Source organism: Artibeus jamaicensis, unplaced genomic scaffold, assembly GCF_021234435.1.
Source record: "Artibeus jamaicensis isolate MK-2021 breed Jamaican fruit bat unplaced genomic scaffold, CSHL_Jam_final contig_456, whole genome shotgun sequence".
Taxonomy (NCBI): domain Eukaryota; kingdom Metazoa; phylum Chordata; class Mammalia; order Chiroptera; family Phyllostomidae; genus Artibeus; species Artibeus jamaicensis.
The window spans coordinates 4464375-4489040 of record NW_026521839.1 but is presented as its reverse complement, the minus strand read 5'-3'; the positions used below and the strand labels follow the sequence as shown (position 1 = coordinate 4489040).

The 24666-nt window shown below is 54.8% G+C and overlaps 1 protein-coding gene across 4 annotated transcripts; it reads right to left on the bottom strand.

Annotated features, from left to right (window-relative positions):
* Nucleotides 1-993: 993 nt before the first annotated feature.
* ARAP3 (ArfGAP with RhoGAP domain, ankyrin repeat and PH domain 3) lies at nt 994-23450 on the bottom strand. 4 transcript variants are annotated; one of them, XM_053666494.1, is made up of 33 exons: nt 23386-23450; nt 21270-21813; nt 21093-21154; nt 20882-20984; nt 17616-17819; nt 17410-17479; nt 17048-17168; nt 16774-16958; nt 16587-16693; nt 16155-16354; nt 15973-16058; nt 15656-15838; nt 15369-15504; nt 14617-14733; nt 14167-14314; nt 13958-14060; nt 11632-11851; nt 10890-10953; nt 10479-10642; nt 8442-8654; nt 8059-8164; nt 7025-7172; nt 6641-6709; nt 5886-5960; nt 5673-5787; nt 4079-4207; nt 3860-3993; nt 3566-3648; nt 3447-3482; nt 3248-3311; nt 3009-3146; nt 2777-2815; nt 994-2023 (listed from the first exon to the last, which is right to left on the bottom strand). In XM_053666494.1, the coding sequence occupies exons 2-33, from the start codon at nt 21794-21796 to the stop codon at nt 1541-1543; spliced, it is 4632 nt and encodes a 1543-aa protein (XP_053522469.1). In that variant the 5' UTR covers nt 21797-21813; nt 23386-23450; the 3' UTR covers nt 994-1540. The 4 variants fall into 4 exon arrangements, with proteins under 4 accessions (XP_053522469.1, XP_037003548.2, XP_037003547.2 ...); XM_037147653.2 differs by having other exon boundaries at nt 21270-21943; nt 23386-23425; XM_037147652.2 differs by lacking the exon at nt 23386-23450 and adding an exon at nt 21898-22563 and having other exon boundaries at nt 21270-21781.
* Nucleotides 23451-24666: the final 1216 nt, after the last annotated feature.

Genomic DNA, 24666 nt, shown 5'->3' with positions numbered 1-24666 from the left:
GTAGGGGACACGTGAGAGGCAACTACACATTGATGTTTCTCTCCCTCTCTGTGAAAATAAATAACATCTGTAAAAATAATTTTAAAAATATCCTGTTGATCCACTTCTCTTGGTTTCCGAAACCACCAACTTAGTCCAAGCCCTCATTACCAGTCTCCGGGTCTGATATCTGGTCTCCTTGCTCCCAGTCTCTCCCCGTCACTGCCACAACCCATCGTTTATAAACAGCCAGAATGATTGTTTTATTTTTTTGAAAAGGAAAAAGATGTAGCTCAGTGGATTGAGCACGGGCCTGCGAACCACACGATGAAGGTTTGATTCCCAGTCAGGGCACATGCCTGGGTTGCAGGCCGGTTCCGAAAGGCAACCATACATTGATGTTTCTCTCCTTCCCCCCTTCCCCGCTAAAGATAAATAAAAATAAATAAAATCTAAAAAAGAAAAAAAGGAAAAAGAATTAAGATCACATCACTGTTTCCCATAAAACTCTTCCACTGCTTCAGAGTAAAAGCCAAATGCCCTGGCATGGTCCACAGGGCTGTGCAGGCGTCCCCCTGGGGGCCCATCCTCTCCTCCTGCTCCCACTCAGTGCTCCACCTTCCTCGCTGTTCCCCCACAAGCCAAGTCCCTTCCCGCTGGCAGGCCTGGAGCCTTCGTGCCTGCTGTTCTCCCTCTCCTTCCGGAGTCCTCCTCCCAGCTCTCTGCACGTCCTGCTTCTTGCCCTTACGTTTCAACGTTTCATCTCCTCACAGAGGCCTTCCCCATCCAACCAGCCTAAAGGCTCCCTCCACAATCACTTTGGTTTGGTGTCTTCAAAGCACTGAATGTATGTGTGTGTTTTTTCTTTTTTTTGTTCCCTCTCTACAGTGGAGGCTCTATAAAAAGCAGGGACCCCATCTGTTTTGTTCATACTATAGCCCCAATTCCTGGCAACAACCGGGTACTCAACACATATTTGCTGAGTGAATGAATGAAGAATGAAGAAAAGAATGGTAACCTTTTGGTTCCAAGGTTTATTAACAATGTCCCATCCTTTCTGGCTCCTCTTTTCCCCAGCTCCCAACTCTAACCAACTTCCCCACTGTTGGGCTCTAACGTAGTCCCCAAATGTAGGAAATAGAGTAGGACAGACCTGGAGATCATTCAGATCCCTGGTCTCCAAATCTTTTTTTATTTAATGCAATAAAACCATTGTTTTCAATGGTTTCCCACAGAACCCCAACATATTAAATATATGAAGCAGGAGTTGCCCTTGTTGAGGAAAAAGTATGTGGGGCTTACAGCTCTGAGGAGCAGTTTGACGTTCACTGCTCTCCTTATTTGTTACTTCATGGAGCAGACGAGTGAGAGGCCCAGAGAGGGGCCATGATCTGCCCTTCCCTGGGCGGCACACAGCCTCTGGAGCCCTCAGTTCCTGCGCTACTTCCACAGCATCCATTGGATTCTCAAGTCTTTCCAGCCAGGGCAGAGGAAGCCTCCAACAGTGTCTGCCCGGGTGAGAGCTTGGGTCTTCTGGTTACCTTCTCCCTCAGATTGCTGGTCATGTGAGCGGCTGGCTGGAGGGTAGACTGGAAGTGCAGGGAGGTGGGCTGGGGAAGCCAGCTGTCTGTGTCGGATGGCTGTTGGGGCTCCGCGGCTGGGGAGTGGAGGGCTGGGAGGGGCTGCCCAGGCCTATGGTGGTTTCTCCCTTCCTCAGGATGAGGCTGCTGAGCTCCTGGAGCAGCTGCTCCTCCAAGGACGCATGTGTCTGGGAGCTGTTCTTTGAAGGGGGACCTGGAGGGGGCTCTGGTGGCCTCTCCTCCCGGCCTGCGCTGGAGGGAAGGGGTTCATCAGTGGCCTTCTGGCTGGTGGACCTCTGGGGGGTCTCTGGCTTGGCTGTCTGCTCCCTCATGGTGGAGAAGGAGGTGGAGGTGTCCTCTATCAGCTCTGAGAAGTTCCCCACTTCCTCGTACACTGGCTCTTCATACACAGACCCCTCCAGTTCCTCTTGCTCCTCCACAGACCCCTGGGATGACTTCATCGGCTGCATGGGAACGGGTTGTCAGGGGGCAGAGTTAGAGCTCCCAGATTCTCTATCACTGTCATTTCCTGAGCACTTGCTGTCAGCCAGATGCTACAGAATACTTTGCAGATATGGTATCAGAACAACTCTGTATGATGGGACACACTGAGGATGAGTGAATTGAAGCACAGGGAGGTTAAGTAAGTTGCCAAGTGTTGAAGCTGGGGCTTGAACCCAGGTCTGTCTGACTCTAAAATGTATTCATCTGCCCTGACTAGTGTGGGTCAGTGGATTGAGCACAGGCCTGAGAACCAAGGGGTCACCAGTTCGATTCCCAGTCAGGGCACATGCCTGAGTGGCAGGCCCGTTCCCCTATCCCCAGTAGGGGGCACTGGAGAGGCAACCACACATTGATGTTTCTCTCCCTCTCTCCCTTCCCCTATCTAAAAAAAAAATGTTAAATATATAAAAAAATAAAATGCATTCATCTAACCGATTTCTTTCTGTTTCTCAGATACTGTAACCACTTCCCCCTTTCCTCACCACGCCTCACCATCCCTCATTTTCTTCACTTTTTCTGGATACGACACTTACTTTTTGTCCCTCCCTCCCTCCCTCCCTCCCTCTCTCTCTCTCTCTCACACACACACACACACACACACACACACACACACACACACACACACTGACAGCCTGCGGCGGAGCAGACGCAGAGAGCACACTGGCTCAGGCAGCAGCACAGAGCAGCACAGCCGGCTCGGGCACAGTACTCACAAAGAACATGGACAGGGTCCTCCGATTGTGAAGTCGCCTCTGGGCACAGGTGGGGCGGGGGTTTGGGGAGAGAGAGACACAGACACAGTGAGGCCCGGCAATAACAGGGGGAGGGTGGGGACACAGAGAAGACGGGGCAGGACACCAGGCCGGAAAGCACACACTCCCTCCTGCAGCGTGGCCAGGGCGCAGGCGGGGGCCAGGAAGGGGCCGAGGGGGGCTGGAATCTCACCAGGGTCTGATTGGCAGAGAGGAGGGTGGCCCCGCTGTCATCCCCACGGATGGGGAGCAAAGGCATGGTGCCAAACTTCTGACGGGCAAGGTCAGAGGAGGAACGGCGTCGTAAGACCACTGGCTGCTGGTCATCGTACTGGAGGGAGGAGGAGGGGTTGGCACAGGTGGGCATGGGAGGTGCCAAGGGGTGGAGCTGGGACCACAGACCTAGCCCTCTGCTCTTCTCCATCTCCTCACCTGGGCTTTGAGGATGCTGGTGGTCCAGTCCCACATCTCATCCTCATCAGCACAGGACAGGTAGCTGGGGGTGGTAAGAGGGGGATTTAGGGACAGGAAAGAGGTCACAGCTACAGGGATGGAAAAGAGAAAAACAGAGGAAATGGAGCACAGGGAGCAGGTCTGGCCCAGAGGAGAAGCCAGACTGGGAGGTACTCACAGGAGCATCTTCTCCAGTATCAGCGTGAAGCCCCACCTGGGAGGTAAAGGAAAACAGCTGATGGGTGATCAGAAAGACCAGAGGGGCCTCGGAAGCGTGGGCTAGGGAAGGAAACTCACGGTGTTGGAGGCTTTAACTTCTTGCGGATCCCCAGGTAGACCTTGGCACCTTCCAAAGGCCACTCCCGTTCTGGTTTAGAGCTCTGAGAACACAGAGTCAGCAAGGTTGCGAGGTGAGAGAAGGATCACGGTTCGTGAGCTCAAGAAGTTATGGAAGCACTGGGGTTATGGGATCACGGGGCCGGGGGAGCAGTGAGGCTGATGAGGTTATGGGCTGTGCGGTGAGGGTCACGGTGGCCATGGTGCCCTCCCCGTGGCCACCCAGCATCCCTCCCAAGGTCTCCAGGGCCCCACCTTCTTCTCCTTGAGCAGCAGCAGGCAGCGACCACGAAGCAGAAAGAACCTCTCCTGGAAGCGGTTTCCCAGCAAGCGAGGTGGTTCCTCTCGACACCGCAAGAGCCCCACCTTTGGGCTCTCCCGCCGGACACCTGGGTACAAATGGGCAGTACCAGGTTGGCGGGGGCAGTCCTGAGGGAGAGGCCTAGGGGTGCTGGGCTGAAGAAAGAGGCTCACCTGTAAAGAGGCCGCTGACCAGGGCCAGGGAGACTTTTCTCAAGAGCAAGGAGGCTGAGCAGGGCTCTGGGAGCTGACACCACTGTAAGGCCTGCTCCAGGACCCTTTCCTTGGGGTGCAGGGGCCGCTCTAAGGGACAAGGTGGGGGTGGGTATCAACCAGAATATCCGTCACAGCCTGAAACTCCTTTCCTCCCAGTCACTCATTCATTCATCCATTCCACCGTCCAGCCACAGACACTTGTGTTAGCACTGACTCTCTGCCAGGCCTAGCGCTGGCCCTGGGGACGCATTGGTTAGCACAAAACACATGACTTGCCTTTACAAAGCCCACAGCCTAGTGAGGGAGCAGACAGTAAACAGGCAAGTAAACAAAACAATGAAAGACAAGTAATTATTTTGAAAGAAACAAAAGCTGAAAAAGAGACTAACGGGGCAGGTACTGAGAGACCGCGATCAGGCAAGGCCTTTCAGAGGGAGCATTTGTAGATGAGACCCAGGGGCCTGAAGGATTAGGAAGAAGTCGTGCTAAGATCAAGGGGAAGAAGATTTCAGGCAAGACAACATGCAAGAACAAAGGCCCTGAGTCAGGAAAAATGTGTTTGAGGAACTGAACAGCCGGGGTGGCTGCAAAGAGAATAGGATAAATTACGTGAGGTCTGAGAAGTAAGTGAGGGCCGGATGTTCAGGCTCTTGTGGACCACAATAAGGAACTTGAATTTTAAGTCCAACAGAATTCTATTTTAAGTTCAATGGGAAGCCATTGGAAGGTTTTAACCATGGGAATGGCGTAACCTGATTGATTTGTGCTTGAGATGCCCATTTGGCTGCCGTAGGGAAAATGGTTTGTCGGGAGGCAAGAATGGAAGAGTGGCCGGCTATTTCCTTTCTGGGATGGTACATGTTCGTGGTTAATGTCGGGGAGCAGAAACATAATGGTGGCTTTGATCAAGGTGGTGACAGTGGTGGAGATGGAGAGAGTGATAGATTTGAATGGAATCTGCAGAACTGGTTGGTTGGGTTGGGTAAGGAGGCGAAGGAAAGGGAGGCGTTCCAGAGGACTCTCAAGTGTCTGGCCTCTATGTGAATGGTGGTGCCAACGACTGAGTGAAGGAAAACTAGGAAACGGCTTGTGTTTTTTGCTAGGGGAGGGGCTGGGAGTTGAGTGTGGTCTTAGACATTTGACATTTGAGAAGTGCCAAGGAGACAGTTGGACACGTGAGTCTGGAGCTCGGAGGAGAGGTCTGGTATGGAGATAAACATTGGGTGGCCAGCTTATTAGTGGTGTTTAAAGTCATGGGGATGGATGAGGTCATCCAAGGAGAAATGTAGACAGAGAAAGGAAAAGGGTCCAGGATCAGAGCCTGGGTCCAACATTTGGAATCTGGGCAAAGGAGGCAGAGAAGCCTCCTTCAAGATGGAAGAAAAACCAAGGTGTTGGGTGCCACAGAAACCAAGAGAGGAGAGTACTGAGGATGAGGGAGTGGCCAACTGTGTAGACTGTCCCTCACATGCATGGGGAAGTGTCCACTGTATCCGGGCCATACAGAAATCACTGCTAACTGTGACCCTCCACCACACAGGGTCGTACTCACCAAGCTCCCCATGCTCGACAATCTCAAACGTCACCCACAAGTCAGTCCCAACTGCTGCTCCCCGCATCTCCAGTACCTGGTTAGTCAGCTCCTCAGCGGTCAGTGTTGGGGACACCTGGGGTCAGGGCAAAAGCAGAGGACCCTTGCTGGTCAGGCCATTGCCCCTGCTCCGCATCATTCTCTCCTCTCCACTCCTGTTCCCTCAGGACTGACCTTGAGGGTGACACAGTTGTCTGGGAGCTGCTGCTCGATGTAAACCTCCATGATGAGGTCTCCAGCCTGGGACAGCTGAGGGAAGGGGCCAGAAGTCAGGAGGGCAGGAAGGATGTAAAGAAGCAAGGCCAGAGGACTCTTCACATTGCCTCATAAGCATTCCTTGCCACCCCAAAAAAGTCTCCTCCCAACCACCACCCTCAACATGGCTCAGGCCCTTAACAGGGAGAACCCCAGGAGTGGCGGGACCACATCTTCAGGCTGCTGAGGAGCTTCCCAGGACAGTGCAGCACAGCACTTGGGAGGACAGGTTTGCAGTCAGACTGTCTGGGTTCTAACTCTGCCACTCACTATAAGGTGACCTTGACTAAGTGACCCCCTCAGCCTCAGTTTCTTTATCTGCAAACTGGGACTACCTACTTCATGAAGTTGTGTGATACTAACGTGAGATTAAAGGTACCTGGAATAGTCCTCAGCTATTTACTATTGTATTTATTATTCCTTTTCTAACCTCTGTCTAATTTAGCTAACTCTTCCTTGGTTCTCTTACAAGTGAAACTCAAGTGCTTCTGCCACTATTTCATCACAGAGAATCTTCACGCAGGAACGAATGGATCAAATCTTAAACCAAACCTCTCTCCCCAAAGTACTCCCCACTTTGGGTTTCCCCCATGTCCAGAAACAGAATGTCAACTTCCTATCTTGATGTCCCCTCCTGACCTACTCAGAAGCCAAGGAAGGTCAGGACAAGTTACCTGCACATCCTTCCAGGTGGTGATAAGACTGACCTCCAAGTCAATCTGCGCTACCTGGTCAGAGTCGATCTGTGGAAGAGCCAGAGGGAGAGTGTGTGTGTGTGGGGGGGGGCAGGGGAGGGGTGGATACTGGGAAAGGAGGGGAGCAGGGAGAGATGTGATGACCAGAAAACCTGTAGGCAAGGGTTAGAGGCTAGAAGAGCTAAGAACTAATTGGGTAAGGATGTTGGGAGTGAGATTCTGGGTGAGAGGGGCCCAGGGCTCTGGGAGGGGCCCCTCCCCCTCCCAGATGCTGAGGCCTTCAGAGGGCCAGGAGCTTGTTGGGGTGAGCAGGCTCCAGAGCTCGGGAAGAGGGACTCTGGGTCAGGGGTTGAGAGAGCTTACCTCAAAGACAGAGATGTAGCCGTCGATGAGTTCCTGCAGGACCCGCACCTCGTGCTCCCCACGCCCGTCTGTTTGGAACACACTGGGCGCAAACAGCAGGGCTAGGTTCCGCGTGCACATCTGGTTCAGGGCGGCACACTTCTGCACCCTGCAGAGGGGCATGGGGGGTGTGAGGAATGCCGTGGGTGCTCGCCTGTTTGTCAACACATCTATTCATTCAGCAAACACTTATCAAATCCCTGCTGTACACAGGCCCTGGGCTGAACACTTGGGATGCAACAGTGAGTGAGACACAATACCAGCCTCAGGGAGCAAAGCTGTCTGTCTAGGGGAGGGACAGACGAGGACTGGGTGATTATAAAGGTAGTAGGCTCAGCAAACTTTTCATGTAAAGGGACAGACAGGAAATATTTTAGGCTTGTAGGCCATATAGTCTCCGTTACAACTCCTCAAGTCTGCCGTTGAAGTGTGAAGGCAGCCATCGAAATGAACAGGCATGGCTTTAGAGTTTCTGCACAAAACTTGATTTACAAGACAGGCTGTGTGTGGGCTGGATTTGGCCCATAGGTCGTAACTGGCCAGTCCCTGTGATACAGTGTGATTAGTATATAATACAGCTGGGGTTAACCCTCAACTCATTTAAAGACCTGTCACGCCAACAGATACTGGTAAAAATAGATCTGCCTCTTATTCTTTTTTGTCTCCTGCAGCTACTCCTTTGTTTGGCATAGAATAACAAAACCAAAATAATACTGACTTCTCACCATTTCTGAATGCTTACTGCACACCTGCCAGGTGCTGGAGTTAAGAACTTCACAAGCATTATCTCACTTAACTCTCCTATCACCAGTGCCGTGATACACATTACATCATTACATGATCATTACAAATGAGAAAACTGAGGTTTAGGTCTGCCTGGCTCCGAGGTCCACATGGATGCTTGCTGTTTGTGGGATGGATGAACAAATGAAAGTGGGGGCTGGGCAGAAGTGACAACGGGTCGGTGAGGGGCTGGGAGGGTTTGCCAGGCGGACCGATAGAGATGCCCGATGAGGGTGGCCAGTGTGCGGCGGTTGACCCTCGGCAGGCAGCCAATCACTTCTTTGTACTTCTCCAGGCGCTGGTTCTTCTGGGGCAGCTCTGAGATGGAATGGAGAAGGGTTAGAGAGAATCGGGGAAGGGAGAGTGGAGGGACTTTTAGAGAAACAAACCCAGAATGGATGTGTTTCTGCCCCCTTCCCACCTTGCCCTGAGCCGAGTCCCTGGGTGATCCTCCAGTAGGGAGAGTGCTAGGAAGAGGGGCTGTCCGCTCCCACAAGAGAGCCTCAGGGATTCTGGTGGGGTAGGTGGAGTTCCTGGTTGCCCCCTGGTTGCCCCCTGGATGCCCGAGAGGAGTTCTTAGGGATCTTGGGAGTACCAGCAGCCTCCCTCCAGCGCGGCAGCAACCGTGCAGAGGTCACAGGGTCGTCGAGCTCTCGAAAGAATCGTTTGAGTGTGTCAGTGACATCTTCCACAAAGTGCTCCCCTGGTCGGAGCTTCACGGACCGGGCGTCCCGCCGGAACTCAGCCAGGAGCCGTAGGCTGCGGGCACGGGCGCCCCCTTTCCGGTATACGCCCTCCAGCCGGAGTCCTGAGAACAGCCAGCGTCTCTGCTTACAAACTGCCTGAAGACCCACCAGCACCCACCCAGCATCCCATCTGTGACCCCCTACATGGCATGTGGCTGTTGGGGGGGTCACAGAGGAGGAAATCTGCCTCCACGGTCTTGCTCCTTAGGGCCCTGCTCAGACAGTCCTCACCTAACCGTGCTGTCGCCCTGGCAGCCCCCCTCACTCCGTCTCCTCATCGCGTTTATTTTTAAACTGCGCTCTCCGAAGTCACATTACCGGTCCTAGTCCTTTGAAGGTTCCACATTTGCAAATTCAGCTACTTGCTAAAATTTATTTGTAACCCCCAAATCAATACTGGCGGCACTTTTCCAGTCATTTGTGAACAGGCGCAAAGTGTAGAAAACTCTGGGTCGTCTGTCGGTCACACTCCTGGGTGAGGTCTCATACAGCCAACAAGCGTCTTTTTCATGACATATTCAGAGCCGTGTTTTCTGTCTTCATGTACCTTTTTTTGTGGGTGATTTTGCTGCTTAAAATGGCCCCCAAGTGAAGTGCTAATGTGCTGTCCACAGTTTCTAAGGGCTACAATGTGCCTTCTGGAGAAAATACGTGGTAGGGAATGTAGTGCTTGTTGGCAATGAGTTCAATGGTAACAAATCAACAATACATAGTAAAGAGTGTCTTTAAACAGAAACACATAAAATAAGGTCATGTATTGATCGGTTGGTAAAAGCATGAGCAGGGGCTCTCAGGAACCTCCCCCCGTGTCTCCACTGGGACAACATTCGGTACGCACGCGCTCCTGACTTTATGGAAAATAACTACCTTGAACGATGAGAACTGACTATTTGTTTTCTTAGTCATTACCCGTCTCCCCCACTAGTCTCGGAGCTTCACAGGACCTTCCCTATTCACTGCCTTGACCCCGCGTCTGGCACGTGGGGGCAGCTCAACAAATATCTGTTGAATAAACAGCGGTGGTGCAGGCACGGTAGAGGAGGGGACTTGGACACCCACTCTCTCTGTCCGGGGCTTTTTCATTGGCCCTCTGACTTCATTCTTCCTTTGAACACAAGGGAGGCTGAGAAGAGGGCAGGGGTCTAGTGAGTGTGGGAGGTCACTGCATGAGGCTACCGCCAACACATGGAGCATGTCATTAAGCCACTGACTATTCACTGTCCTTGTTGTAAGCACAACTATTTGTAGGTCCATGGATGTGCTTCCCCCCCTTTCTGCCCTCCTTAGTTTTCTGTGAACGTCGCTTCTCAAGAGTTCAGCCATCTAATGGGGATTCACCCAGGAATTCTACTTGGTCCTCACTTGGGATGGAGAATAAAGCAGAGGCCTGAAGCTTACAAAGAATTCTGGGAACCACTTGCACAGCTGATCTTTTATGCCCGGAAAACCTCCCACACAGAGTAATTGTGTTTCAACCTTCAAGGATTTGGCTGCACAACTCGGCTCTGGCCCTGTGACTGCCCACTTTGTCTCCAAGGGTCTACATCTCTAGTCACACTTCAGTGCCACTCTATCTCCATGCCCACACCCCAGGGACAGCTACCTTTGAACACTTACTACCTGCTGGGTCCCGCCTTACATGCTTCATAGGGGTTATCTTACTTCCACAACTATCCTGGAAAATAAGGACTGTTCGTAACCCCATTTTGCAGATGAAGAACAGAGGCTCAGAAAGGCAAAGCAGCTTGCCAAGGGTCGCTCAAGCAGAGGCTGTCAGTCTGCAGGCTCTGCAGGCAAAGCTTGTAGGCAGGTCACCATCTCCCCACCCTGGCTGCCCCCTCGTCCTCCCTCCCCCGCTGGCTCAGTATTGGCCAGTACCCACTCACCGTGCTGGGTGACAAAACTGATGCAGGCATCCACGATGATGGGGATGTCACCTCGGCTCATCTGCTGCTCCTGCAGCCCTGTGCCGCCCCCACCGGCGGCTCCCCCAATGGCTGTGTTCCATGCTGAGAAGTCCAGCCGGCCCTCTCCCTGCAGATATAGGGTCCTGAGACCCAAGAGGCCTGGGTCAATGCCATTGCCAGGGGATCCGCTAAGAGGCCCAGAAGCACAAGGACCAGATTTCCCAGAGTCACCAGCAGGGGACAGCATCTCCCAAACTACACAGAGCCTCTGAACTAGGGAAGGAACTTTGAGGAAGTTGGCAGTGGTCCAGCAGGCCAGGGTGAAAGGGTGTGTGTGGGCTGAGCTCTAGAAAGGGGGGGCCTGGAGTCAAGGACAGGGGCAACACCTACCTTCCCGTCTCTACCAGGACCAAATGCTCCTTCTTGTCTGGGGTGTCAGCTGCCGAGACTACACCTGTGAGGAGAATCGTGGAGATTATCATTGTCTTCAGTATCATGACTAATACTTGCGAAACATTTGAGGTATGTAGGTGCCGGCTAGGAGCCTTACAAACAGTGCTGCATTAAATCCTGTGAGTTACATATTATTATCCCTATTTCAGAGGTGGCACATAAAGCTCAGAGAGGTTGAGTAACTTGCCTCTGATTATTTGCTATGAAACGTCAAAGCCCAGCTTGAACTCAGGTCTCTTGCCTCCAAAGCCCTAAAACATTGCCCTATACTGTTCCTCTTTTAAGAGAAAGTGAGAGTATGTGACACCCTCTCCCAGTCCCTAAACAGCAAGTGACTCCAAATAATGATGATAGTAAGATTTATAGCCTACAGCATTTACTGAACACTAAGGGATGCGCAGGCCCTGTGATAAGTGTTTTCCATGCATTGCCTATTTAAAACTCACCACAACCCTGTTATTGTGCCTGCTGTAAATAGAAGGAAACTGAGGCACAGAGAGGTTAAGTAATTTGTCCAAGATCACACAGCTAGGAAGGTTCTCAATCTGGGAAGTCTGACCCCAGAACTTGCGCCTGAGAAACTCTGTTCTGCTGTTTCCCACAGGGTCCCTCACCAGATGATGGTCTGTTCCTCCCTGCTCCACGGCCACCCTTCATCCCTGCTCCCATCCCTGCTCACTGATCTCCTGTAGCCGCCGAAGATGCACCATGTCCTCAGGGACTGTGGGGCCAGGACCCAGTGCTGGACACAGGAAGAGGTGGTCACCACGAAGAAGTCCAAAGCCTGACAGCCAGAGGCCAGGAGCCAGGGCCGTATAGGAGGGGGACCGCAGCCACAGGCGGCCCAGCCGCAGCAGCCCAGGGCCCAACAGCTGGTGACAGCTCAGCGGGGAGAACCACTGTGACACAGGAGAAGGACATAGGGAGAGAGGAAGATGGGGAAAGACGCAAGAGGTGGGGGAGAGAGAGTGGGAGGGCCAGGGAAAGGCAGAGAAAGAGGTGAAGAGAAAGCAGAAGAAAGGAACGAAAAGGGGTAGGGAAGGAGTGAAGGAAAGACCCAAGGAGAAGACAGAGAAGATGGAGAAAGACGGGGAAGAAATTCAGTTCAATTCAATTTGCTCCAGCCAACCCAGAGAGGCTCCCTGCGTGACAGCCTTAAGTCCTTAACTGGGATGTAGGGGTAAGAAAGAACAGGCCTGTCTACGGCCATACCGCCCTGAACGCGCCCGATCTCGTCTGATCTCAGAAGCTAAGCAGGGTCAGGCCTGGCTAGTACTTGGATGGGAGAGAGAACAGGCCTGTAACCGAAGAGTCAGGATGCCCTGGGAAGTCCCGCCATGCCAAGGGGCCAGGGACGGGCTTCGCAGACGAAGGACTAGTTGAGGTGGTCCTCAAAGCAGCACTTCTCAAACCCCCTGTGAGGAAGGACGGGGACTTTTTTCTTTTCTTTTTTAATTTCTTAACTGTGACTAATCAATACTTTAATAAAAATAATAATAACGAACTACTAGAGCCCTGGCTGGTGTGGCTCAGTGGATTGAGCACAGCCTGAGAACTGAGGGGTCACTGGTTCAATTCTAGTCAGGACACATGCCTGGGCTGCAGGCCAGGTCCCCAGCTGGGGGCATGTAAGGGGCAACTGATAGATGTATCTCTCGCACATTGATGTTTCTTTCCCTCACTTTCTCCCTCCCTTCCCCTCTCTCTAAAAATAAATAAATAAAATCTTTTAAAAACCAATGCTTAAAATGAATTACTAGAAAAGCGAAATGAGAAAAGACATACATACAAAATATAAGCCCCCAATTTTTATAAGGAGAATGCACACATAAGTCACTCTGTCCAGTTGTTAGGAAGATTCTACAGGCTGACTCTCAAGTTCTGTACTTGGCCATAACAAAGAGTCCACGGGCCAGGACAGTGGGACAGTCTGCGGCCCACACGTTGGGCAGCACCACCCTACGTGTGGGCTGCGGGATGGGCTAGACTTTTTGGAAAGTGTGGATAATCGTAAGAGGAGACTTGGACCCAGCGGGAAGGGCTTCGACAGAGCCATTAAAGGTCACAGAGAACAACTTCTCGGTGTGAGAAGTTCTGGGGGAATCAGGAGACTGTGGTCAGAAGCAGCAGAGACAGCCTGAGGAGGTCAGAAGGAAGCCTTTGGACCTGGGCAGTGGGAAGTCACTGGCTCCCCACAGGGTAGCACAGGAGTATGGCAGGGGAAGGCAGCTGCAAAGGGTTATAAGGAGGAACTACAGGCTGCCAGGGCGGAGGACTTTCTGAGTTGTCGAAAGGGCACCGGGGTGATGAGCTAAGGGTGGAGCAGGGCTGTGGGAGAAGCTGTTTAAGGACAGGAGCGATTACGATGTTCACCACTGCTGTTTCAGCACCCAGGCAGTGTGGGCCTCGTGTGTCTCTAATTCTTAGCCTTAGAGAGTGGGTCTTTTATGCCCACTGTACCCCTACAGAAAAGCTCAGAAGACTGAGATGTGGAGGGCTCAGGTCCCAGGATGTCTGACTCCAGCATCTGAACTTTCAACTACAGGGGGAAGGTGAAGGATGGAGAGAGATGGGCTTGCCTGGCCGCAGAGGAGCTGGGGCAGATGAAGGCAGCTTTGCCTCTGGAGAGATGGGAGACGGGGGCAGCTTCTCTATGGGAAGAGGCCCAGCAGCACAGTGAGGTTTAGCCCATGAGCTTTGGGGACAAATGCCTGATTTTGGTCCTATGCTCTGCTGCCTTGACCAAATGACTTCACAACCTCTGCGACTCAGTTTCTTTATGTGCGAAACATGAACAGTCCTTACCTCTGAAGGTTGTTGTGAGAATTAAAAGAGCTACTGGGTGGACAGTGCTCACCACAGGCCCTGGCACAGAGTAAGGGCTCAGTCCACTTTAGCTGGTAATGGAAGGGGCAGGAGTGGCTATAGGAAGAGAGAGGACAGGAAGGGGGCAAGTGGGGACAGGAGAGCCATGAGCTGTCAGGGAGCAGTCTCCGCCACCTCACCTTGCCCACGGCACTGACCCAGGACTCCAGGCTGTCAGCTCCGTCGGTGCAAAAATACTGGATCCTTCCCCCGCTGAGAATGAGCTCAAAGGAAAAGGGGAACCTGGAGAGACAGTGACGTCAGGGAAGAGAACTGGGGCCCAGGAGGGGACTCCAGTCTCAGGGTCAGGAAGGGAGAAGGGGAGCTCAGTGAGACGGAGGGCTGTTACCTCTCAAGGTCACCTGGGTCAGTAGGTGGAGGGCTCACACCCAGACACACCACATCCTGGGGCTGGATGAGGCTGAGAGGCTCGGAGCTGCTTTCCGACACAAACATTTCCAGAGCGGCTCCCAGCACACACCACAGTCGGGAAGGAGCTAAGGGGAAGGCTGACGGTCAGTGGGCAGGAGACCTCTATCTCCACTGTCAGAGTCCCCATGGCCTAGCTTGCCCAAGTCTCATGGGCAGGAAGGAGCAGAGCTGGGATCTGACCCTGACAGTTTGACTTCCAAACACAGTGCTGCCATCAGGCATAGCTCCTCACTTGACCTTTGCACCCAGCCCACTCGTGGGTGTGACCCCACTTTCCCATGCCAGCCGTCCTTCCCTGTCCCTCTGTGGTCCATCTGCACCTGTCCCAGTTTCACCGTCTCCTCCCCGCCCTTGGCTTCCCCCTTACCGTCCCGGCCCTTGCGAGGGGGTGGGGGCCCAGCTTTGTTGCTGATGGGACCACAGTACAGGAAGCTGCTGTAGGTGGCAGGTACCACCACTTCATTGTACACACCAAGAGAGGAGTCTATAAGGGGAAGGAGTAGTGGTCAGGTCAGGCCAGTACCGTGCGGTGGTCTGAGCTCCTTAGGGAAGGGACTGAATTGAGAAAGACAGTGAGACCGAACTCCCCTGGCAGCATGGCTCCGTAGAGCCCAGTCCGGCTGGACCACTCACTGTTCAGATTAGGAAAGAGGATGGGCTGAGGCCTCTAAGCCAGCCTTGGCCGACTGCCTCTCCCCACTAGCCTGTCTACTAGGTAGTGAGTCCCGGGAGGAGACCTCAGAGCACAGGTCATCTGTAAGGGTCTCGGCCCCTTTGGCTTGACCACCGGAGACCCACATGACTAGCTGACCATTTCTATGGTCAGACTGCCCCCAGGGAGATGAGACCTGGCCTATGGACTAACCCAGTCCAGGCGAGACCGGCACTAACACTTCAAACATCCAGATCCGCACTCCGAGGCAGTGGCCAATGTGGAGTCATTTCATCATAACATCAGCAAATTGCCCCTAAAGGATCTGGAGGTTTAGGAAACCGCCCAAGCTGGGCCCAGGCTGTGACGGACTTGGTCAGGGGTTAATTGCACCTCCATGGAAGAACCAAGGCACAGGCTGGGGCTGAGAATTGAGGGGAGAGGGAGGAGGCACTTGTGGGGATTACCTGGGGGCTGGAGGCTAGGGAAGCTGCCATCGATGGCTGAGGGTGACCATGGCTCCTCGCCCTCAGGGGCGTCGACACAGAGAAGCTGGGTCATGTTCTTCAGCAGGTTGGGCCCTGCCACAGCAGCACACAGTGCCTACAGGGAGAGCAAGGATGCTGTTGGCCCCACGACCCAACCTGAGAGTCCTGGGGACAGTCCACTGGTCACCAAAAATAGCCCCTTCCCCCACAAGTCAACTCAGACACTGCTTTTCCTCTCCCCATCAGCCCCAACTGGTCCCTCCTACCTGGAGGAGCTGGCTGTGATCTGGATACTGAGGGTGGGGCTTCCGGAAGAGACCCAGCCGGTACTTCCGGGAGATAAACTCTCCCCGTGGGCCAGGCGTTGCATCAGGATGCAGCCTCTCACCTGGGGGTAGGGCCCCCGCCCAGAAGCGGTTGGCTCGATCATTTCCCAAGACAATGAACAACTGCAGGATGACAAGGGGCAGAGATGGGTGATGGAAAACTCATGCCTCCAGACATTCCCATCCTGTGTCCCTAAAGGCCTTTGTTTGGATGTTCTCCTACCAGTCCCCATGTTCTCCCTCTTCCGACTCCTCACCTGCACTATCTCATTACTCCAGACACTCGTGTCCAGCTTCAGACTCTGCACCTTGGAGATACCAGAACCCAGAGCCCGGTGCTGACCTGTCAGGGTACGAGGGGCATGTGACACTGGTGCCCTGAGACCTCCTGCGCCAGCCCCGCTCTTCTCCCTGTTCCGGCCCAAGGCCTGGCCCTCACCCGCACACTGCTTGCAGATGACCACTCCCAGGTTGACGGCAGCCCAGTCTGGGCGCGAGGCCCCGCAGTCCGCACAGTGCAGGTTTGCCCGATTGGACCAGATCTTCTCAGCCACCTCGTAGTCAGACAGGGTCTCGGTTACTGCTTCCTGCAGAGCGGCCGCCCAGCTCTGCCGAGCCCCCCCAGACTCGGCTGTGAAGCTGAGGGGTGGACAGCCAGTCTGTGGGCATGGACACCCCACTCCCACTTGTCCCATCCCACTGGCCATTCCCACAGGAACCACCGCAGGCTGGCCCAGGCCTGCTTGACAGCCTTGACCCCGCTCTGTGGCCTCCCACCAGTGCGCACCCACCGACACCACATGGAGGAGGCCTCTGTGCCTCCCTCCAAAGTCTCTCCCCCAGCCCTGCCTCCTGCCAGTCTGGGCCCCACCTGAAGCAGCGGTGGGGGGTGAGCAGGTCGAAGCTGCGACTCTTGGTCTCCCGGACACTGCACCCTTGCAGCTCAATGAAGCAGATCCCGATGCCCAGGGAGAAGGCCTGGTGGGGTCCGGGGGAGGCACGGTGAGGTACCAGATTGGGCTGGGCCGGGCCCGCCAGCCCTGGCCGGCCCTCCTCACCTGCTCACTCTTGTACAGTGCCAATTCTCCAGGGCTCAAGGCGGCAAACACCTTGGCCTTCTGTCCACGCAGCTCCAACATGCCTGTGCGGAGGGGTCGGGGCAGTTGTGGAGCCCGGGGGTGACCCTGGAGACGCTGCTCCTTCAGGCAGGATTGCAGCGTGGAGCACCAAGTGTCCCGCTGAGCTGGTGGGGGGCAAGGAAGCAGGACGGTGGGCTGTGTGCTCACGTGGCCTCTCCACCTCCACCCTGACCCGGGGGGCCCCAGCCCTCACCCTCACTTTCTGTGCGGAACACAAACACCCTCTGGCTGGTGATGACCTGGAATTTGTTGTCCTTGCTGCTGCGGGTCATCTCGATGGCGGACAGAGGGATCACACCCTTGGGGAAGGGGTCCTGGAGAGAGCCCAGTGACCCACAAGGGACACGAGGGGCCAGCACCAACTTTTAATGAGATCAGCACTTATACCACAAGCAGCGGGGTACAGCGGCTAACCTGGCTACTTTAGATGCTGGCATCAGTCACACAGTGGCTGCATCCCCACTATGGGCTTCTGCCTTCCCATCCCCAGTCTCTCAGCCCTCCCTCGCCCTCTCCATCTCCCCAGGCCCCATGTAGCATCTTCTGGACCCCCACCTTGTCACTGCCAAAGTACATCAGACTCCTCCCATTGAACTGCACGAAGCGCCTCTGGAAGACATAGTTTCTAGGGAAGGGAGGGGCCAAGGTCAGTGAGCGGTGGAGGCTGTATCCCGCGGACGCTCCTAGGGTCTAGGGCACTTGGGACATGACCTCCACCCCACAGCCCAGCCTCTCTCCCCTTCCCTTCCCAGAAGCCCCACCCCTGAGGGGAGAGTTTGTCTAGCCATCCACTGAGCAGAGGCGTAGGGCGGTCTGCCTTGGAGGAAAAGCTGGCATAGGGTGAAATGAGGTCATCACTGGTCTCCTCTGTATCCAGGGTGGGCAGCGAGAGGGTGGGATCTCCGGGCAACTCAAGGCTGGCATAGCCCGCGTCCTCCCGTGTCTCTGCATCCTGCCTGCTGAGCCTTGTGGGGACCAAGACAGAGACACACGCATTAGACCCAGTTCCCTGGATATCCCCTGCACAGCACCCAGTAGAATGCCTGGCAGGTACTGGATCCGCTGTTCGAATGGGAGAATAGGGAGGCCGAGAACCCGAAAGATTAGCATGGGCCGTCTTCCATGAGCATGCTTGGACTTTTTCTTGGGAAGATTTCAGTCCCTCTCCTCTGCCATTCATATTGCTGGGTGGAAGAGTTGGGGAAGGGCTGTGTAGATGGCTCCCTGTCATGGCTGCTCATATCTAATCAATACGTTTTATTGGTTCTTTCTCCAAAAAGTTCTTAACTTTGTCTCCCTGGACCGAGTTCCCATCAGTTCTCACTACGGTGATGTAATTACTTAACTGGTCACCTGCTTCCACCCTGGCCCTCCCTTTCTCATCCACTTTCCCATCCCCACCAAACTGTACTTTTAAAAATGCAAATGAGATCATTTCACTCCCCTGCAGAAAACCCTGTAACTTCCCATTTGCACTTAGGTTAAACCCAAATTCCTTACCATGGGCTGTAAGACCTCGGACAGTGAGACCCATGGCTACTCCCCTGACCTCCCGTCTGGTATCAACCTCACCTTCGCTCACTACAGATCAGCCACATTCCCTTCCCTGCCTCAGGGCCTTTGCACATGCCGTTCATTTCCTAGGCTCAGAACATCCTTCCTGGGGCCACCTCTTCTCATCCTCAGGTTGTTACTTATGCCATCTTCTCAGAAAGTCCTTTTACTCTTTTCTATCACCTTCCAGTAGTTCTTAACCTCAGCAGCACAAAAATCACTTGGGAAACTTAGAAACACTAGGATATGGGCCCCAAACTAGACACTAAATTGGAACTCCTGAGATCGGGGCCCAGCATCTATAGCTCGAAAGTTCCCTAGGTTGAGAACCACTCCTCTGCCTATTGACTTCCTACTTCCCCAAGAGGCTGAAGCGCTCAGACAAGAGCCCCAACTTGTCCCGGCACCTGCTCTGCCCAATTTCACACACACTTAACTTTCCTCCTGTTACTATAATTAACAGCCCCGTGTGGAGCAAGTCCCTCCGCTGTGCTCTAAATCCTGTTCCTCTCGCCTCCACAAGGACATCGTTCCAGGCTTTCTCCCCTCGCTCCCCTCTACATCAGCTAGCATTGCCTGTCCGTAGAGTCGTGCATATTCACCTACAAACACAGGTAACATTTCAGTGGTAAAAAACCCTTTCTTGACTCCTCTCCACTACTGACAACTGCTCCAACTCTCTGCTTTTCTTTGCAGAAAAACTCCTAAAGAATGTTGTCTATTCATTTCCAACTCCTTCCATTCTTTCTGGAGCTCACTCTGATCAACCTCCACATCGCCGATTCCAGAGGTCAGCTCTCAGTCCTCATCTTGCTTGACTCTCGGTGGCATCTGACACGGCCGACCTCTCCCCGCTCCAAATGTCCTGCACTTGGCTCCTACGACGTCCCTTTCTCGTCTTTTTCCTTCTCCTTCACCAGCCATCTCTTTTCAGTCTGTCTGTCTGATCCTCCCTCTGGTCCCAGACCTCTTACATGGGAGTGTGTCGGGATGCAAAGCGTGGTCCTCTGCTCTGCTGACCTCCACTCACGGCTGCCAGACACCCGTCTAACCGCTGACAGCTCACGAATTTGATCTCCAGCATAGACCTCTCCCGAACTTCACACTTGCATATCCCATGGCCTGTCTGTCATCTCCTCTTGGGTGTATGATCTACACCCCAGATTCTGCACATCCAAAACGGAGCCCTCAGTCCCCGCCCCGTCAGACCTCAGCCACTCCAGGGCTGTCGGTCGCTCAGCCCAGCACTGTCCAACAGAAGGCAATGTGAAAGCCACATAGCAGGTTATTTTAAACTTTCTAGTAGCCACATTAAAAAAAAAGAAGAAACAATGAAATTAATTTAATAATATATTTTATTTAACTCAACATGCCCAAAACATGAGCATTTTACTATGTGAGCAGTATAAAAATTATTAAAGTATTTTATACCTATGTCTATGATATTTATCTACTATTTTTTTTTGTACTAAGTCTTTAAAATTTGGTAGTTGTTTTGCTGTTGTAGCCTATCTCACTCCAGCCTCACTGCATTTGGTCAGCAGTCATACGTGGCTAGTGGCTACCACCCTAGACAGAGCAGGCCCAGACTGGGAACCCCTCACGTCATCTTTCACTGGTCTTTTTCTCGCACACCCCAATTTACTAGGACAGTTTGCCTTCAGAATAGAACAAAACCCAACCACTGCTCACCATCTCCCCTACCCAGTCTCTAACCCAGCAACCTGCCCGGATCCTCACACTACAAGCCAAGCCCTTCCAGTGGCTTCCCATTTCACTCAGAGCAAAATTGAAAGTCCCTGCAAGGTCCTGCCCTTTTCACCTCTCTGACATCACCTCCTCGCACTCCTCCCGCCCTGGCCCACTCTGCTGCCCTCGCCGGGTCCTGGGCACTCGGCCTCCTTGAGGCCTCTCTTCTGGCCTCCTCCTGCTGCCTAGGACACTTCTCCCCAGATACTGTTGTGACTGACTCTCTCACCCCCTGCACGTTTTTGCTCAAATGTCATCTTAACAGGTTGGTAATTTTTAATGAAAAACTGCAGTCCACGCTCCCCCTCACTGCAGCCCAGCCCCCCTACCCTGCTCTGCTTTCTCCCCTGCCGCTAAATGCTTTTTAACCTGTGGTGTAACTTTTTTATTGTATCCACTGTTAATTGTCCATCTCCCCGGCAGGGCAGGAATTTCTGATCAGAGTTGTTCAATGAAAGAATGAAAAGCACTGCTCTCTGTTTTAAATAATACATCCATTTGTCAACTTGTTTTTATTTCCTCTGTGCCCCACTGAGTCGTAGGCTGACTGAGGCAGGGATCAGGTCTGTTATACTCGGTTCTGTATTTGAGATGCAGATTCAGACCCAGTGGCTGGTGGGTAGAGGACATTCGATGCACGTTTGATAAATAACTAGATACATGGCCACCACCCGCCCCTCAAGCTTCTCTACCTCCGGCCATCACCACCCTACTGACTACTCACCTGTGCTCAGCTCTGTCCGGACAGATACCTCTGCCTTCTCTTCTGTTGGACGCCCCCACAGGCTGGACACCATAGTACAGGCAACCGGGGTCCATGATGTGCACTGTCAGGGAGAATGGGGGAGGTGGGAAGAGGAGGTCAGGTGGGAGTGCCTGAGGCCCTGAAGGGCACGGTCCCTTCCCCCTCCCTCGGCCCATGATGACACACCTACCTGTGCCTGTGGTGGGCCTGAGGGCAGGGGTGGGGGCAGCTATCTGGGAGCTGTCTGGGGCCCTGAGAGGAAAGGCCTAGTGGTCACTCAGGGAGAAAGAAGGAAGAACAAGCCCTCTCGCCCTGCTTCTCTCTGCCCCCACCCAGCACTGGATCTCCGGGGACACAACCCACTCACGCGTCCTGAGCTGTCTGTGCCCCTCCTCTCAAGTCCAGGCCGAAGTAGATGGCATTGGGCATCATCTCCACAGGATTCAAGGCTGCAGGTTGCTCAGAGATGGAGGTGGGGAGAGGAGGGGAACTCGGGCTGGACTCTGGGCTCCTGGGCACTTCTGGTCTCAAGAGCACTGGGCTCAACCCAGGCCTCTGAGTGGTACTGGGGCCACTGAGCCCACCAAATACTGTCCTGGGCTTAGGCACAGGCTTGGGGGGCTGGGCTTGGGGGGCAGGGCTCGGAGATGGCTCCATGGCACTCTCTGACTGGGGATCCGGGGTGCCCTCTGCAGTGCCCGCTTGCAGCAGCAGGCGCAAGATGCGTTTCCGGTGCCCTGTGGCGCTGATGCCCAACTGCTTCAGCTCCTCGTGGCCCAGGCCCTGGACTGCACCCACTGTAGCCAGGCCATGCTTCCGGAACGTGTCTGCATACTGCTCCAGGTGCACCGTGGCCAGCCACACAGTGATGTCCAGGTCCTGAGGGGCAGCCATGGGGACTCAAGCCATTGCTGGGGGGAGGGGCAGGGTGAAGGGAGGGCTCAGGCTGAGGTTCCCCTTCCCTGTCTCAAAGTCTGAGGCTTGGATGGGCGTACCAGACTCCAGTCTTCTTCCAAAGAAACAGGACCAGAGGCCCGTGATCTGGTGGTAAAGCCATCCCAGGACATCAGAAAGGGCATTCTTATTCTGGGAGAATCCCTTCATTTGCAGATGAGGACACTGAGGCCCAGAGACAGGAAAGGCTTGTCCCGGGCTCACAAGTATGTGTTAGTGCTGGCCCCCAAGCTCCTGCCCACCCTGGGTCTAGGTCCAAGTTCTGCCCCCGCACGGCTGAACGGTCAGCTAAGTCAGAACAGAGTGAGATGCCGGAACCCTGCAGGGGTGCGGTGGGTGGGTTGGAGGGGAGGAGGTGCCCAGGATGTGGCCTGATCCTGCTGTGGCGTAAGGTGGGGACCGGAGCACCTGTGGCATTAGGAGGTGCAGGTCCCAGTCCCACTGGTTTCCAGAGCTGAGGTACAGGCTGAACCATCCTAATCCTGGTCATTCCCAGTTCCTCCTCCCCTTCCACCTATTGTCTCAGCTCAGACTTCCTTCCTGTCCCTCCTGCCCTGGCCTCCCACACATCCTGCCTGCCGTGGCCAGGCTGCCAAGAGAACCTTAACTCGTCCCAGCATGTGGGATCCTGGCCCTGGGCAGAGTGGGGTGGAGAGATGAGGGACCAGAGCCTAGGGGTGCTCCACAGTCTTACTCCGCTCCCTGCTCCCTGCTCCCTGCAGGGCGTTTACAAATGTGTGTGTGCACACAAGTCAGCACCCCCTCTGCAGGGCGTTCAGGGGTGTGAAGCAACATCCCCCTTACCTCTGCTTTCTCCAAACCTTCCTTTTCCTTGCCCATGCCCTCAGGCTCGGGTTTGAGGTTTGGTCCCATTCACCCAACTTCGACTTGATCCTGGTCTATTCCCTGGACCTACCTCTGATTCTGTTCCCCTGAGTTTTCAAACTCTGCGGTGCCCTTGTCTCCAACCCAGCCCATTTCCATCTCTACCTCCAAATCCATCTCTGTTCCTCCCCTGGTTTTGCTCTCTGAGCCTCTCCTTGCTTCAGTCTCTAACTTTAACTAGATCTTTAGTTGCATCTGCGTCTCTGGCCTCCTCTGACCATGCTTCTGTCTTTTCCTGTTTCTCTCCTGCGTAGTCCTAACCAGGACTGCCCTCTCGCCCCAGCATCAGTTCTGGCCGCTCGCCGCCTCTTAGAGGCTGGACCCATCCCCTGGCTGGGAACGGAGTGTGTCTCCCTCCTGACTCAGAGTCCAGTTTCCCGGTGACTCAGGCCCGGCCAGGGCACGAGACTGGGGACCAGGAGGTGCCCGGGGCAGGAGTGCGGGGGCGGGCCGGACAGCTCGGGGCCCCGCGGGCTGCAAGGAGGGAGGGGGCAGAGGCCTGCCGCCCGCAGGGAGGGGCGGGTCGGGGCAGGGAGCGGTGGGGGAGGGCCGCGGGCGGGGAGGGGGCTTGGGATTCCCGCGAAGGCCCCGAGGTGATGGGGAGGAGTCTGGGCAGCGGGGCCCGGGGGCGCGGGAGTCCTTACCTCTCTGTGCGGCCGTCGTCCGCTGCCCGGTGCCCGCCGGGCCGTCCGAAGCTCCGGGTCCGCAGCTCCGGCCCCGCCTCCCTCGGCCCTGCCCCCCGACGGGGCCCGGTCCCGCCCCGCCGGCCGTTCCCCCCGCAGGGCCCGGGCCACTCCTTGTGCAAGCGTCTGCCTTCTGAAGCTTTGGTCTCACCCAACCGCAGCGCTTATCTCGGGACTGGCCGGCTCAGCCCTCCCGGGGGCCGAGAGAGGGACCGGAACAGGGCTAGAGGCCGGACAAAGAGGCCGACACCAGAGCAGAGAGGGGCTCGGGGGGAGACCTGCCAGGAGAGGGGAGCGTGGCTCCGGGCGGCCGTGCGTCCCCTGGTCCTGCAGAAAGGGGAGGGAGGAGGGTCGGACCCTAAGCCCCCAGGGCACTTCGCCCAGCGGGGTGGCTGGACCCTGGCACCGGTGAATGCAGGGCCGAAAGCTGGCCTCCAGGAGGCAGGGGTGGCCGCAGCCTGCCCTGCTGGGGGGCCTGCAGCAGCCCAGAGATCTGAGCTGGCGGAGTAGGGACAGAGGCTCAGCACAGGAGGCCCCATCTGCCGCTCCCTCCCCAGGGGCCCGGCCTGGGTTTCTTCCCGGGGGTGAAGGTCGGCAAGGCCCCCTTTTTTCCCCAACCAGGGTGAGGATGAGGCGGGCATCATGGCCGCACAGTCAGTCAGTCATTCACCCGGCAAATAGCCTTTTCATCCTTGGGAGAAGCCTCATTCTTCTGCAAATTTGTGTGTGTTGGTTGGGGGCAGTACCTGAAGAGAAATGGCTCCTTCCCCTCCCCCATCTATCCTGTAGCCCCAGCCTCGAAACCTGCCCCCCAGAGCCTGAGGCACTTCCCCTCAGAACCCGGCTGGTCTTGGGTTTTGTGTGGTGGTGGGGGGTGGGGGGTGGCAGCCGGCTGGCCGTGTTTTCCTGTTTGTACGAGAGGAAGTTGGCTGTGAGTCAGCAGACGCAGGAACTGTCAGTGGCTAGGGAAGACCCCTACCTCCTGGGAGTGTGGAGGGAGCGCCGGGAAGTGGTCCCCACCTGGCCAGAGAAGCTCCTCTTCAGCCTCCTGGAGCCCTTCCCTCTGAGAAAGAGAATGATAATAATAATAATAATAATCATCGATCATTAAAATGGCTACCTATTACTGGGAACTGACTGTTACCCCAGGCGCTGTGCAAATATTGATGTGCGTGTTTAGGTTCATCCTCACAACAACCCTTAAGATGGGGAATTTTGTCCCCTCCACTTTCCAGATGAAGG